This window comes from Hylobates moloch, unplaced genomic scaffold (genome assembly GCF_009828535.3).
Source record: "Hylobates moloch isolate HMO894 unplaced genomic scaffold, HMol_V3 SCAFFOLD_12, whole genome shotgun sequence".
NCBI classification, from domain to species: Eukaryota; Metazoa; Chordata; class Mammalia; order Primates; family Hylobatidae; genus Hylobates; species Hylobates moloch.
In genome coordinates, this window is record NW_026652287.1 from 28,631,733 (window position 1) to 28,647,373 (window position 15,641).

General features: G+C 42.8%; 1 protein-coding gene across 9 annotated transcripts in view; it reads right to left on the reverse strand.

Annotated features, from left to right (window-relative positions):
- Window positions 1-15,641, reverse strand: part of TXNRD1 (thioredoxin reductase 1) — a 143,933-nt gene that overhangs the window by 41,700 nt on the left and 86,592 nt on the right. For 7 of the 9 annotated variants that reach the window (XM_032168835.2, XM_058424918.1, XM_032168840.2 and 4 more), the window contains one exon: window positions 11,276-11,646. The exons of the other annotated variants lie outside the window; for them this stretch is intronic. In XM_032168835.2, coding sequence (XP_032024726.1) covers window positions 11,584-11,646 — 63 coding nt within the window. In that variant the 3' untranslated portion in view covers window positions 11,276-11,583. Of the gene's footprint in view, window positions 1-11,275; window positions 11,647-15,641 lie in introns of those variants that run through there. 9 annotated transcript variants of the gene reach the window in all.

Genomic DNA, 15,641 nt, shown 5'->3' on the forward strand with positions numbered 1-15,641 from the left:
CTCTATTAAACTTTTTCCATGATGGTCTTTGTGAATCAGAACTTCTGGGCCAACTGGCACATCAATGCTTTGCCTTTTGGTTTGTGCTTGAGACCATGGTTTAAGAAACCCTCACCCACCTGTAGGTCAAAGAGGTATTTTCCTATATGTACCATATAAATTTTATGGCTGTAGCATATACATTTAGGTCTTCAATATGTTTCAAGTCTGTCTTTGTCATCCAGTGTTAGGTAAGGATCCAGTTTTATAGCTACACATATAGCAAACAAGTTTTCCCAGAATTATCTGCTAAGCTGTTTGCCCATTCCCCTTGATTTGCAAGCCCTATAAAATTTTTTAGCTATGTGACCTTATTCATTCAAGCCCATAAACAAAGTGTGTTCCAGTAAAACTGAACACCAAAGTGGCAGCCTGCTGTTCACAGGGATGGACACTAGGAGGCAAACCTTCTCTTTTGCTTTGGAGTCACCCCATGCCACAGAAGCCACATAGTGTGAGCCTGGGCAAGTGACTGACTCTGAACTTCCCTTTTCTCATCTAAAAAGTGGGTGTAGGGCCGGGCGCAGTGGCTCACGCCTATAATCCCAGCACTTTGGGAGGCCGAGGCGGGTGGATCACTTGAGGTCAGGAGTTCAAGACCAGCCTGACAAACATGGTGAAACCCTGTCTCTACTAAAAATACAGAATTAGCCGGGCATGATGGCACATGCCTGTGATCCCAGCTACTTGGGAGGCTGAGGCAGGAGAATCGCTTGAACCCGGGAGGCAGAGGTTGCAGTGAGCCAAGATCGTGCCATTGCTCTCCAGCCTGGGCAACAAGAGTGAAACTCCATCTCAAAAAAAAAAAGTGAGTGTAACACTAGTTCTAAAGTTCTTACAAGATTAGTGGAGCCACTGACTGCACGGAAGGTGTTTTGGATGTGCAGTTCTTTCTCTGCCTGCAGCTCTCCTCAGTAACGCCTCTTTTCATTTATTCTCTGGGGCATTTTAAGGCCTTTATTCCTCTACACACTTGTACTTCCAGAGCCCACATCATTCCAGACATAATGAAATGCATCACTTTCCCACTTTCAATGTACTTCATTTACAGACATACAGGAATCATATCTAATTGCATTTGATTGGCATAAGGCAAGTATGTAGGCATTTAAAGATTTGTCTATTGTAATTTTCTTCTGTTGAGTTTTTTCCTTCATATTCTGGAGCTTTTTCAAAATGGTTTCAAAGGCTTTTGTAAACACTGGGCCTTTTGCTCATGGCACTTAGTGGGGATGAAACAGCCTCGCCTTCTCTACCTTAGCAACACTAACAGATCTTGTGGATGTCATTCGTTTTTTTGTGTGGATATTGACTCAGAGCCCTCCACCTCTCCTTCCTCCTGAGCCCCAGACCCACCTTCTTGTCTTCTCATTGGTGGACCCCACTGAGTGCCTGGCTAGGATTTCCAGTTGAGGATGAGTAGTGGCCATGAGGATTAAATGTTGCTATGTGCATAGCACTTACAACACAACCCTACTATGCAGGGAGTAAGCACATGAGAAAAATGTGACTATTATTATTATTACACGATTTGGTCAGAATGGAGAGTGGAAAGGAAGGTTAAAGAGACAATTCAGTAGGCAATTGCAAATCAGAGCAAAAGATAAAGGAAGCCTTTAAAAAGGTGGTTGCCATGGAAAAGAAGAGACCAAAGAGAATGAAACCTGTGGGACTTCACAGTGTTCTTTCATTCCAATGATGTAGAAAGTACCGACAGTGTACTTGGAACTGTTCTGAGAGCTGGGTTGATGGGAAAGCAAGGGAAAGTCTAGTCTTCCGAAGAAGAGTCCAGGGGGGCAAGAGGAGGTGGGAAGACGGCAGCCTCCACACACGGCTTTGGTCTCCCCGCCCCCAAGCTCAGGACAGGCAGTTCAACAACAGAAGCCTAAAAAGTGGCTTATCTGTTGGCCTGAAGTGTACAATTACTGCTCCTATTTTACAGAAGAGGAAACTGAGGCCAAGTGAGGTTAAGCACAGATAACTTGGCAAAAACTGCGCTGCTGGGATTCAAACCTGTGTGGCTTGGGTCTGGAGTGAGTTGGGAATTTAATCTGCTCAGAGCCCAGCTGTTTGTTGGTTCTGCAGGGCCAGGCTTAGGGTGAGGGAATAGGAAACTGAACTCTCAGCGCTGTTAAAGGACCGATCTCGCTCTGGGAGAGCGTGTGCCTCCTTGGATTTTGCGGCCGGAAGCCTCAATCTCGTCCCAGCCCTGTCCCCATGTGCCTTCTCTGCTTCCCACTGCCCCAGAATGGTGCCCAGAGTTGGCCTGCATTTGGGTGCTTCTGTCTCCATGCCCCTCCAAGCCCCGAACCTGGACTACATCCATGCTTTCACTTGCCAGGGGTCTGCCTGGAGCGTCCTTTCCTCGCCCTTGTGTTTCTAGATCTAAACCTCGCCATCCCTCATCATGGACAGGGTCCCCAGGATCCCCAAGGAATCCTCAGGCAGCTCTGTTCCAGTGTGGGCCCCTCCTATAGCTGCAGGTTCCCAGCAGAGCTTATCTCTTTTCTATAAGCATTCATGCCCTGTGGTACTTCATCATTCTTGAGACCTTAAACACCCTTCTGGGCTGATGCTGTGACATTTGTCTAACTGTATCCTGGACTTCATTCTGGAACTCCGGACTCATGTCCAACTGCCCACTGACCATCTCTACTCAGATGTCTCATAAGCATCTCAAACTCAGTGCCCAAAACCCAAGCATCTGATAATTCCCACCCATCTTCCTATAGTTTTCCCACCTCAGTGAAGTGGCACTTCCATCTTCAATCCTTCCAATTCTTCAAGTCCAAAACTCTGGAGTCATCCTTGACGCCTCTCTCTCCCCCACCCCACTGCCAATTTAACAATAAATTCTACTCTCAAATTAGGTCAGAATGTCCATGGCTTAGGCATCATCTTCTCTCCCTTAGATTACTACAGCGGCCTCCCTGCTGGGCTCCCACTGTCCACCCCTCCCTCAACCTCAGGCTGCCCTCAGCCCAGCCCCAGAGTGCTCCTGAGAACCTGTAAATTAGAAGCACACCCCTCCTCTGCTCAGAGCCCTCCAATGGCTTCCAATGGTGCCAGTGCAACAAGATCCTACACCATCTGTCCCTCTCTCCCTGTTCTGTCTCCAACCTTGACTCCTTTCCCCACTCAACTCCACCGTGCTGGACATTGCTCCAACCTCCCAGGCATGTGCTGCCTCGGGGCCTTTGCACTTGCTGACCTCTGTGCCTGGAATGTGCTTTTCCCCAGATATCTGCTTGGCTTTCTCCCTCATTTCCCTTGAGTCTTCAGCCAAATGTCACCTTCTCACTGAGGTCTTCCCTGACCACCTTAATTAAAATTCCACTGACTATGCCCCATAGCCCTAACCCCGCCTCTGCTTAGATTTTTCTCCATGGCACTAACTTCTATATAGTTTACTTAGTTGTGTTAGTTTTGCCTGTTTACCTCCACTATAACATAAGCCTTTCAGGATGAGGATGTCTGATGTTTGTTCACTGCTCAGCTCTACTGCCTAGAAAGGTGCCTGGTGCATAGTATTTGCTGAAGAAACGAAGGAATAACAATTTTTTCACACTCACCCATCTTACCTGACCACACTCACCCTAGAGTGAGTTGTGTTTCTTCATTTTGTGTCCACTGTGCTCTGGACATAAAGGATAGTCCATAATTTTCTTCCTTGACTCTACTGATTTAGCAAACACTCACCCAGACTGTTCGCTTTTGCAATTATTAGGCAGGTTCTACCTCATTTTCCCGACATACAAGAGGGTATCACCATCATACACAAAACGAAGCCAATGGCAAGGACTTCTGATGCCTCACTTGAGGTCAGTAGGATGTGTTTCCTGCATACCTACCATGTGTGGACTGTAGGGCCAAGGACCTGTCGGCTTTTTTTATAAGCAATGTATGCTTTCTTCACACTCTTCAATTTCACTGCAATCAAAAGTGTGCTTACATGGCTGAGTGTGTTTAAGAATGTAGGAGAATCTACAAAGATGATGATGGGCAGGATGGTGGCGTGGAAAAATAGATAACTGGAAGTTAAAATTGGCTCCTGTGTTTGGCTGTTTAACCTTGACCTTGATGTTGACTTGGTAGCTTTGCCTATTTAGCCCTCAGTTTCTGCATCTGCAAACGGACTTGGAGGAGCTGACCTCCCTTTCCAATCTCAAATACTATGAAATAGTGCTGGATAGATGAACAAGTGTACTAAAGGACGTTTACTGGTAAGACTATGCTCACTTAGAGGGCCAAGGGATGCAGAAGCATCCTAGTCTGCTCTGCTCAGCAGCTTGTGAGACCTTGTGGCACAAAAAAGTGCCCAGAGGCGCGGTGGCTCATGCTTGTAATCCCAGCACTTTGGGAGGCCGAGGCGGGCGGATCACGAGGTCAGGAGATCAAGACCACGGTGAAACCCCGTCTCTACTAAAAATACAAAAAATTAGCCAGGCGTGGTGGCGGGCGCCTGTAGTCCCAGCTACTCGGAGAGGCTGAGGCAGGAGAATGGCGTGAACCCGGGAGGCGGAGCCTGCAGTGAGCCGAGATTGCGCCACTGCACTCCAGCCTGGGTGACAGAGCGAGACTCCGTCTCAAAAAAAAAAAAAAAGTGCCCAGAGGGCAATGTGTCAACGCATCAGTGAAGTGCATTAGCAGGAAAGGTACTGCAGGGAAACCCTGCTTCCTTGCTATGGAACCTCATGTTTAAAAACTTTACGCATCCCTTTTCTTTTCCTAAATAAAATCTTGTAAAATGTTAAAAGTTGAGTGCTGTGATATAAAGGGGGTATAAGGCCTGGCCTACTTGTTCTGTAACCTCCCTCTCCAACTCCCACGTATTATCTATTGCTGTGTCAGAAATTACCCCAAAATTTAGTGCATGTTTAACCCATTCCTCGACTTCAGACTGATGTTGGAACCATGGTGGGTGATGGTCAGGAAGGGCCTTCTGCTGTAGCATCTTTCTTTCTAGTCTGGTCTATTTCTGTGTATGAAAACTTGGAGATACTCCTATTACCTAGTATTCTGCCAATACTCCAAGCTGCACCCTCCACCCCCACCTCTTCTAAGCTGCTTGTTTTAAAAAGTTTATTAAAAATATAAATATTATCCCTTAATGGTTTAAGGTAGAACCAAATAAAAAATAGATAGATAATACTGATAAACAAATGCACAAGTCCTGAGTGACCTTTCAGTCATGGTTACCCCTTGCTAATCCCATCTTCTATTGTTTGGCTGTGTCCCCACCCAAATCTCATCTTAATTGTAGCTCCCCTAATTCCCACGTGTTGCGGGAGGGACCTGGGTGTAGATAATTGAATTATGGACAGCTTCCCTCATACTGTTCTTGTGGCAGTGAATAAGTCTCACGAGGCCTGATGGTTTTATAAGGGTAGACCCCCTTCACTTGGTTCTCATTCTGTCTTGTCTGCTGCCACCTAAGACGTGCCTTTTGCCTTCCACCATGATTGTGAGGCCTCCTCAGCCACATGGAAATGTGAGTCCATTAAACCTTTTTTTCTTTATAAATTACCCAGTCTCGGATATGTCTTTATCGGCAGCATGAAAACAGACTAATTAATACACGATCCTCTGTTCTACCCCTTCATTGGTAACTACTAGCTTCTATTTTATAATCATCATTTTGAATTCTCTTGCTTTCTCTTAGGGTTTTACAATTTTATCTCTAAACACTGTATTTCTTAGCTTTGCCTGTCTGTGCACATAATGAAATCACATTGCACACACTCCTTTGACTTTTTCACTCAATACTATTTCTTTTTTCTTTTTTTTTTTTTTTTTTTTTTTTTTTGAGACGGAATCTTGCTTTGTCACCCAGGCTGGAGTGCAGTGGCGCAATCTCGGCTCACTGCAAGCTCCGCCTCCTGGGTTCACGCCATTCTCCTGCCTCAGCCTCTGCGAGTAGCTGGGACTACAGGCGCCCGCCACCACGCCCGGCTAATTTTTTTTGTATTTTTAGTAGAGACAGGGTTTCACCGTGGTCTCGATCTCCTGACCTCGTGATCCGCCCGCCTCGGCCTCCCAAAGTGCTGGGATTACAAGCGTGAGCCACCGCGCCCGGCCTCAATACTATTTCTTAGATCTATTTTGTTACATATATTCTGCTGTTAGTTTTCTGTTACATGGACACACCACAACTCATTTGCCCATTCTCATGGTGATGGATATTTGGGCTGCTTCCAGGTTTTTGGGGTTTATTTTGTTTTGCAATTAATAAGTGTTATGAACACTCCTGTACATGTCTTTAGGTACGGAGACAGTGCATTTGTGCTGGGTATACACCTAAGCATGCAACAGCTGGGTCATGAGCTACCCATGCGTTTAATTCTACTGGGTAACGGCCAGTACCATTTTTTGGTTTGGAGGGTTTTTGCTTGCACCTAAATGATGAAAAACTTTATTTTGCATCAAGGTATCTGGAAAATGAAACTGCACTGGGGGCAAATGATAGGTGAGGAACAATCCATGTGTTAAGTACAAAACTCAATTATACAATTATAGAATTACTATTACTAGTAACAGATACTCCAAATTATCAATGTTTAAGTAGAAGTAAAACATGATTTACCACACTAAAAGGCTAGACGTGACATATGACAGAATTTTAAGCCAGCAGCTATAAATGTAGCATCTATGTGTATATTTTAAAAATAAAATATTGGGAAAAAAACAAATATTGAGGAAGAGCTCTGGCCTTAAACACATCTTACCTGAAATCCAACCAGAAAGCCAGTCCATGATCTTTTAGCAATTTAAATTCATTGTATGAAAAAAAATTATGAATGCTAAGTGAATCCAGTGACAAAAAGGACATCTTTTTTTTGGTTAAAACTACAAAATAAACTGGTTTTGTTAAAACATGTAAAAAAATTTCAAATCATTTTCAAAATGTTTGATATGCTGATCTTCACTGTTTTCCAAAATGATTGAATAATTTACATCCCCACCAGCAATAACAAATGTTCCAGTCGCTCCACATCTTTGCCAACACTGGATATTGGCACTCTTAAAATCTGCCATACAATGGGTGCATCAGGGCTCTCCACAGAAACAATGGATTTTATACATTATGTGTGTACATAAAATACGGAAAGAGATTTTTAGGAGGGATTGGCTCATGTGATTATGGAGCCTGAAAAGTCTCACAGTTCCATCTGCAGGCTGGAGGCCCAGGAAAGTAAGTCATGGAGTTTCAGTCCAAACCTGAAGGCCTGAGACCAGGGAGCCAAGGGTGCAAGTCCTAATCTGAGTCTAAAGTCCCAAGAACCAGAGCAGCAAGGTCTGAGGGCAGGAAAAGATGGATCTCCAAGCTCAAGGGCAAAGAGCAAATTCACCCTTCTGCCTTTTGATTTGGGCCTCAAGGATTGGACAATGCCTACCCACATTGGTGAGGGTGACCCTCTTTACTATCTCCTGATTCGAATCAATGTTAATCTCTTCCAGAAACACCCTCACAGACACACCCATGAATATTTTACCAGCTCTCTGGGCATTCCTTAGCCCAGTCAAGTTGACACATAAAATTAACCATCCAGGCTGGGGACAGTGGCTCATGCCTGTAATCCCAGCACTTTGGGAAGCCAAGGCAGGGTGATCACTTGAGCCCAGGAGTTCAAGACCAGCCTGGGTAGTAGAGCAAAAAACCCCAACTCCACAAAAACTTAAAAAATTAGCCGGGCATGGTGGTGCATGCCTGTAGTCGCAGCTACTTGGGAGGCTGAGGTAGGAGGATGGCTTGAGCCCAAGAGGTCAGAGGCTGCAGTGAGCTGTGTTCCCACCACTGCACTCCAGCCTGGGAGACAGAACAAGACCCTGTCTCAAAGAAAAAAAAAAAAATTAACCACTCACAGTGGGTATAAAATGGTATCTCACTTCAGCTTGATTTGCATTTCACTGCAGTTTAATTTGCATTGCCCTCACTAGTGAGGCTGACCGTTTTTTCTGTTTAGGCCCTTTCTACTTTCATTAACATTTAAATCAATGGTTCCTAGGCCAGGTGCGGCTCACGCCTGTAATCCCAGCACTTTGGGAGGCTGAGGCGGGCAGATCACGAGGTCAGGAGATCAGGAGATTGAGACCACGGTGAAACTCAAGAAAAAAAAAAAAGGTTCCTGACATAACAGGAAGAAATTAAAAGGCTTCCTATATGGCCATCTCTGATAGGTATGGTTCTACCTGTCAATCCAATTACACCAATGTTCTAAGTGCCTCTGCAGTGCCAGACCTTGTGCTAGAAGCTGTGGGGCACACAGCGGTAAAGAACCCTCATTATCTAGTGGCGGTGACAGATACACACACTACACTCCATGCAGAGTAATTCAAAGAGCTCTAGAGACAATACAGAGTTCCCTGGGAGTACAGGTAGAGAACCAGCTGGAAGTTACCTAAGCAAGTGACCTTTGAGGGAGGCTAGTAGTTATATGGGGACACAGAGCAGGTGTAGCCAGAACAGGCAAGGGAAAGCGCAGGCTAGAGCTGCAGGTAACAGGTCCAGGGTCTGGCAGGGGACTGTGGGTCTAGTTACAGGCCTTGGGAAAACCTCAAAGGCTTGAGACAGGGAAGTTCAGGCAATAAGAGCCTGGCTCTAGTGGGAAGTAAACTGGCAGTGGAAAGTCCAGTTAGGAAAGTGTTAGAACATCTCAAGACAAGGTATTTATTAAGCGTGCAGACAGCATTGCTTGATGGCATGTGAAAATGTGAAGTCCCAGAAATTGATGCAGCAGACCTAAAAGCTTCCATTTGTCAGAGATGAATGGGAGGCCGCACTGCGAGGTAACTAAGAGGTTGGGCCTTTGAAGTCACAGACCCAACTCTGGCCTCAAAAACGTGATGCATTATTAACTGGCTGTGTAATCCTAAGAAAGTGACTCACACTTCTGAGCCTGTTTCTCCATCTATAAATGGGTACAAAAGCACCTTCTCTAATAGGATTGTTGTAAGGATTACATCAGCCAGGGTGCGTCAAGCACACTGCCTGCACGTGTTGCAGTAAACACTCATTTAGCTGTTATTAGCACCCTGCAACTACTTACCACAGAAAGGAAGTACAAACTGGGAAGGTTTTTGGGAAAGATTACATAAAAGAGGAGTTTCTGCCTAAAAAGTGATAACTAAGAATATTAAGTGCATGTGAATGTATAATCTAAACATGGTAATCAACATTTCTGTAAACATTTATTGACCATCTATGTGCCTGATACTGCCAGAAGATGGGAAATGGCAATGAACTCATCAGTCTATATTTAAATCAGCACAGCATCACTGGAGACTACTCAGCAGCTAGCTTTTCAACACAATGTCACAGATCTACTCAATACTCTTGCAAAGACTCCCAAGACCATCATTCAGTAAGAAGGCACACATGTGGATATTATTAATGCTTTTTAATGTTTCACATTGTTTTGTTTTTTTTTTCAGAAGATTTGTAACAAAAATACATGGAACTTAGTATATGTTTCAATAAAATGGGTAAATACAGAATCTGAACAAGACAAGTCTATAAGATATAATCCTTCTTGTGGGGATAGAACATTCCACTCCACTAAGAAAAGAGAATCACAACATGATTAGGCCTGATTATCTCATACTACCTACTGTTCTAATTTCAGAGACTGGTGGACTTGGAGAAAAAAAAACAAATTAAAAATAAATAAATAAAACTGAATATGGTCAACTGCCTCAATTGCCCTCTCCTCTTCCCTTTTCCCATTTCTTTATACAGCCAGATGAGATGAGGACGTGAGGCAGAGCCCTGTGGGGGACGGTCAGGGGCTCTGCTGCCTAAATGCCAGGCAGATGCATGGGTTCCCTGAGGTGGCCCAGAAATGTACTTTGACCACTCAGTGCTGTAACTGAGAAATACAGGTGGAGGAGCAGGAATGAAAAAGGAACTTCAAGAACTGCTGGCAGGAGGCCTGACATCCACAAGCACGTGTTCAAAACTCAACTTACAGTTAGAAAAGACAGCTGAGATAGAATCCTCAGCCAGTACATTGACAAACACATAACTGAGGCATTAATACCTCTTTATAATAATGCAAGTTGAAATGCTAACAAAGCATAAACACTTCTGCAAAAATTCCACAAGGCACAGTTGTTCATTCAACAGAAAAAGTCAAAACCACTTGGTTTTTAAATGAAAATCCTTCATATCCACCTGTGTTCAAAATAGTAATAATAACTTATGATATTAATAACTTCCTTTAAAAAGCAATTACCACAAAACAGCTAAATCATAAGCATGAAAAGACTTATTTTCCTACTGACGTAGTCTTAGAAAGGAATAGATACCTAATGCCATTATATTTTGTGTTTTTAGCATAAAGCTAAAGCTACCAGAAAAACTTTTAAACAAGTTATGTGTTTTCCATTGCAAATAATCTCAGCTTGCTTAGACCAGCACACAATAAACTAAAGACAGAAAGATATGTACTGCTTTTCCCCCATTTCTGGTGTATGTCTGCCTCCATGACAAATAATGGTGAGAATCATAGGATACTACCAAATGCCAGGCAATGGCTGGCCAAGTAGCCATTTCCCTTCCTAAACAGACCTTAAAATAATAATCATCCGTGATATAGCACACAGGGGCAAATTTGGCTACAGTTGATCACAGATGTACTTGTTTTGGGAATATATGAAAGAAGAAACTGCTGAGCAGGTCAGTAAAGAACAGTCCATTTCAGCTGCAGGACAGTTCTCTTTCCTGGGACAAGCCTACATAGCCTCCAAGGGAGCCAAACTATCCCTTCCATGCAACAAGCCACCTTGTATGGATACTCTAGCCATGACCTGCTTTTGGACAAAAATCAACTGCTAACGTTTTTCTTTCTTTTTTCTTTCTTTTTTTTTTTTTTTTTTGAGATGGAGTCTTGCTCTGTTGCCCAGGCTGGAGTGCAGTGGCACGATCTCGGCTCACTGCAAGCTCCGCCTCCTGGGTTCACGCCATTCTCCTGCCTCAGCCTCCTGTAAGTGGGACTACAGGCGCCCACCACCACGCCCGGCTAATTTTTTGTATTTTTTAGTAGAGACGGGGTTTCACCATGGTCTTGATCTCCTGACCTCATGATCCGCCCACCTCGGCCTCCCAAAGTGCTGGGATTACAAGCGTGAGCCACCGAGCCCGGCCCGTTTTTCATCTCTAATATCATTAACACCATGGAGAAAAAAGAAAAAAATTAGAAAACTTGACAACGAGAATAAGAAAATCCACAAGGAAAGGTCATGGTAAAACTAATTTGACAGTTGTTCCATCACCGCCTACCACATGGGCTTGAGACTGGTGACTTCATGGATGCATCCCATCGATGCCCTGCCAAATGTCAGCTTCAAGTCTGTCAGTGACCCCAGTGTGATGCTGCCTGCCTTCTATTCACCAACTCCTATCCAAGAGATCCAAGGGGGCCTTGGGCGATGGTAAGCACAGGACATGCAGGTGCCCAGAGCCCAAGAACCCTCTAGAAAACTTCGCCTTGGGGATTTGGGCATGGTTTGGAGCCTTGGCAACAGCATCCACACTGGGGCTTAACCTCAGCAGCCAGCCTGAAGGATGCTTGCCCCAGAGCGCTTGGTCACAGACAATGTTGTGAATACCTGTAGGGGAAAAGAAAGCACAACATCTTCAGATGCCTGAGCAAATGAGGTAACAGAGAACAGTTCAGATAATGCCATACACTTTAAAACCATCTCAGGCGACTACCAAAATGAATAAAACAGAAGTAGTAAGATCAAGGATATCTTCTGTTTCTCCAGAGAATAAAAGGGGGAAGACATTTTAAAACCAAGATGAAAGAGAAAAAAAATTTAGGTTATATCTACTGAAGAATTTTGTTAGCATGAGGATGATTAAAACAAATCAGGTACCCACAGTTGCTTGTCAACCCCCTAAAAGAAATTCACCATAAAGTATTTTAGATATAAAGAAGGGTATAAAGTGCCCAGTTAGCCCCATGTGTGCCACCCTGTTGGCCTTTTCCTCCTTTCCCTCCACCAAGTTGGTCTTATCATTCCTAGGCATTTCTTCCTGCATTTCTCTTGGGTTTTTTAAAGAAGCTTTACCTGCAAATGGCAAGATGATGTAGATTCTTTTGTTACCCTGCTTTTTTGTATCCCATATGGATACAAATAGCTAATTCTTCCATTTTTTTCACTGAATGGAGTTCAAGTCAATCACTATAGTACAGAACAACACATACAGTCTAGTATATATAGTGTATATTGTAGTATTCAATTATTCAACTAGTTAATATGAATCACACATTTGGGCTCCTTCTGCTGGCCATCCAAGCTGTTGCCAATATGCTCGTTGCAATACGATGCTGTGACATTCCAGCACATCTCCTTGCACACAGAGCTTAAGTACAACTGCTGAGTCAGAGGGCAGGTGAAACTTTGGCTTGACTAGATTTTCAAGGTAACTGAACCAACCTAAACTCCCATTTGCAGTGACTAACAAGTTCTCCTTGTTTTATATCCTTGCAAACATTTGATGGTTGTGGACTTGACAGTTTTAGACAATCTTTACTTGTTACTGCTCAAGATTGCCTGTACATAAAAATAAAAATACTTGTGAATAAAGGGGAAGACAGTTTTGTGTAAGGGAGGAACAATACTGAGAAAAGTCTTTAGTCTGTTTTAGCCTCAGAGGGTGACAAAGTCTTTACTTCTCAAAAAAATCCAGACCAAATACGAATGGCCAGTATCTTAAAAAGTTTTAAAATACAAATGCATTAGAAAATATGGATAATTCATATCCAAAAAAATCATTATAAGAAGAAAGAGGCTCATCATTGTTAGTGAAGATATGCTAAAATCCTTGAAATCATTATTTTTTATTTATTTTTTATTTTTATTTTTATTTTTTTTGAGACAGTCTCACTCTGTCACCCAGGCTGGAGTGCAGTGGCACAATCTTGGCTCACTGCAACCTCTGCCTCCTAGATTCAAGCGACTCTCCTGCCTCAGCCTCCCGAGTAGCTGGGATTACAGGTGCCTGCCACCATGCCCGGATAATTTTTGGATTTTTAGTAGAGACAGGGTTTCACCATGTTGACCGGCCTGGTCTCAAACTCCTGACCTCAGGTGATCCACCTGCTTCGGCCTCCCAAAGTGCTGAGATTACAGGCATGAGCCACTGTGCCCGGCCAATAATAGTTATCCTTTTTATACTCATTATAGAAAAAACATTGACACTGAATTTTGCAACATCTTAATTAGCACTCTTATATGCAATGCTGGTGACATTGTAAACTAGTACAACTTTTTTGGAAAGGCAATAAAATTCCTTTGTTTAAAAAATGTATGAGTACAGATGAGGACGGGGAAACAATACATGATAATAAAAATAGCTGTGTTAGAAAGGGGTATTAAGGGCAATTCAAACATGCTTTCTTTTCTATTTTTATAATGAGGAAAAAAATAAAGAGCCAAAGAATACATTTAAACAAATTCCAGGCTTATCAATTTGCAAGCCTGGGTTCTACTTCTCAGAAACTGATTTAGAAATAGGACTTGTAGGAGATTTGGATACAAAACTAAATCCACCAAAATGAGCTTTTATCTGTTTTTTCTCATATTGATGTTGTTTTTATGTTAAAAAGGTGGAGGAAGCCAAACTGCCATCGTTGATCAGTCTAAATAAAAAACTGGCCAGGCACCGTGGCTCAAGCCGGCAATCCCAGCACTTTGGGAGGCCAAGGTGGGAGGATTGCTTGGGCCCAGGAGTTTGAGACCAGCCTGGGCAACATAATGCGACCCTGTCTCAAATATATATATATAAATTAGCTGGGAACAGTGGCATGTGCCTGTAGTCCCAGCTACTCAGGAGACCAAGGCAGGAACTTGAGCTCGAAAGGTCAAGGCTGCAGTGAGCTGAGATCACACCACTGCACTCCAGCCTGGGTGACAGGAACCCTATCTCAAATAAATGAAAAAAACTGCTTGGGTCAATTTTGACAGATTTCATTCGTACACAACTGTTTTAGAATTTTTATAAAAACATGTATTTTTAAAAAATGAGCAGAAGGGGCAGCCTCCATGCCCTTCCATCCCAACACACAGGACTCGTACAAGGGTCAGGAGCTGCTGGAGGCTTTCCACCTCACATACTCCTATCTGTCCCCACGACTTCCAGCCGCAGAAGGCTCCCTCACTTTGGAGTGGGATTATATTGACTATTAAATTAAAAACAAAAAACACAAAAACTTTTAATATTTGACACTAAAATTCATTTTAAGACATTACAAAGAAGTATTTTCAAATGCTTTCCTCTTGAACTATTGTTTTTCTCCTCTACAAGTGAACTTGATTAGTTGAAATTATTATTCATAATTATGTGTAATCGTTTCCTACTCAGTGACTGTGGCTCAGGTGTTCAGAATAAATGATCACCAACCCCATCTCACACTGAATAAGGCAAATGCATTGCTAATGCCCCAGGCGCTGAGAATCCCTCTCACACAGGACTTCAGTCAAAACAAGAGTAGCCTCTCCTCTTACAGCAATTCCAGAATTCTAGTAATTCCCTTTGGAAATTACTTTGCTAAAGAATTTGTCAACTTTTGTAAGTAATTACTCCTCAGAGTCAAAGACTGCTCTCAATTGCCCAGGATTTTTACCAAAGTGAGTCATTGTGCCAGCCTACCACAGCTGGCTCTGGAGCTGTGGCTATTTTTGAGCACTCAGTTTAAAGCAGTACTCAGGACTGGTTTAAAAATTATTATTATTTCTAATTCATCCACTGGACTAACACTTGTGAAATTCACTGACAATGCACTGAGGAAATGAAATTTTAAAAGGCATGTAAAATTAAAACACCATTGTTTATTATTAGGTCAGTCACTGTCAAATTATTGTTAAAATTTCTAAACTTTCTTCTTCGTTTCTATCCTTCTTTCATTATGGACTAGTAACATTCTGTGGACCACATTTGAACAGCATTCCCCACAGGATATGTCTGGACAATAAAAACAGAGGGTCCAGTAGCAAATCCAAATACTATCCAAGTCAGAACCCAGCATTTGGCAGAGAAAAGAGTTTCTCCTATGAACCCCTAATACCAAGTTTCACTCGTCCTAGATCAAGAAGCTTTAAAAAAAAAAAAAGACTTCCTTGGGATAAATGTCCAGTAAGTAGTGGGATTGCTGGATCATATGGTAGCTCTATTTGTAGATTTTTGAGGAACCTCCATACTGTTGTCCACAGTGGCTGTGCTAGCTTACTCACAGAAGTAAAAAGTAGAACAGAGATTACTAGAGGCTGCTAAAGGTTGGGAGAAGGAGATAGGGAGAGATTTGTTAAAGGATATAAAATTACAGCTAGATAGGAGGAATATGTTCTCTAGCACCTTAGGATAACTACAGTTAAACAATAATGCATACTTTCAAATAGCTAGAAGGGTATGGAATGTTCTCAACACAAAGAAATGGTCAATGTTTGAGACGATTGATAGGCTAATTACCCTAATCTGATCACTATAAACTCGGTGTTTCAAAACATCACTATGCACCCCATAAATATGTACAAGTATTGTTCAATTAAAAATAATTTTTTAAAATGTCCATAACTAGGAGTTTAAAGCCTTTGGTTTT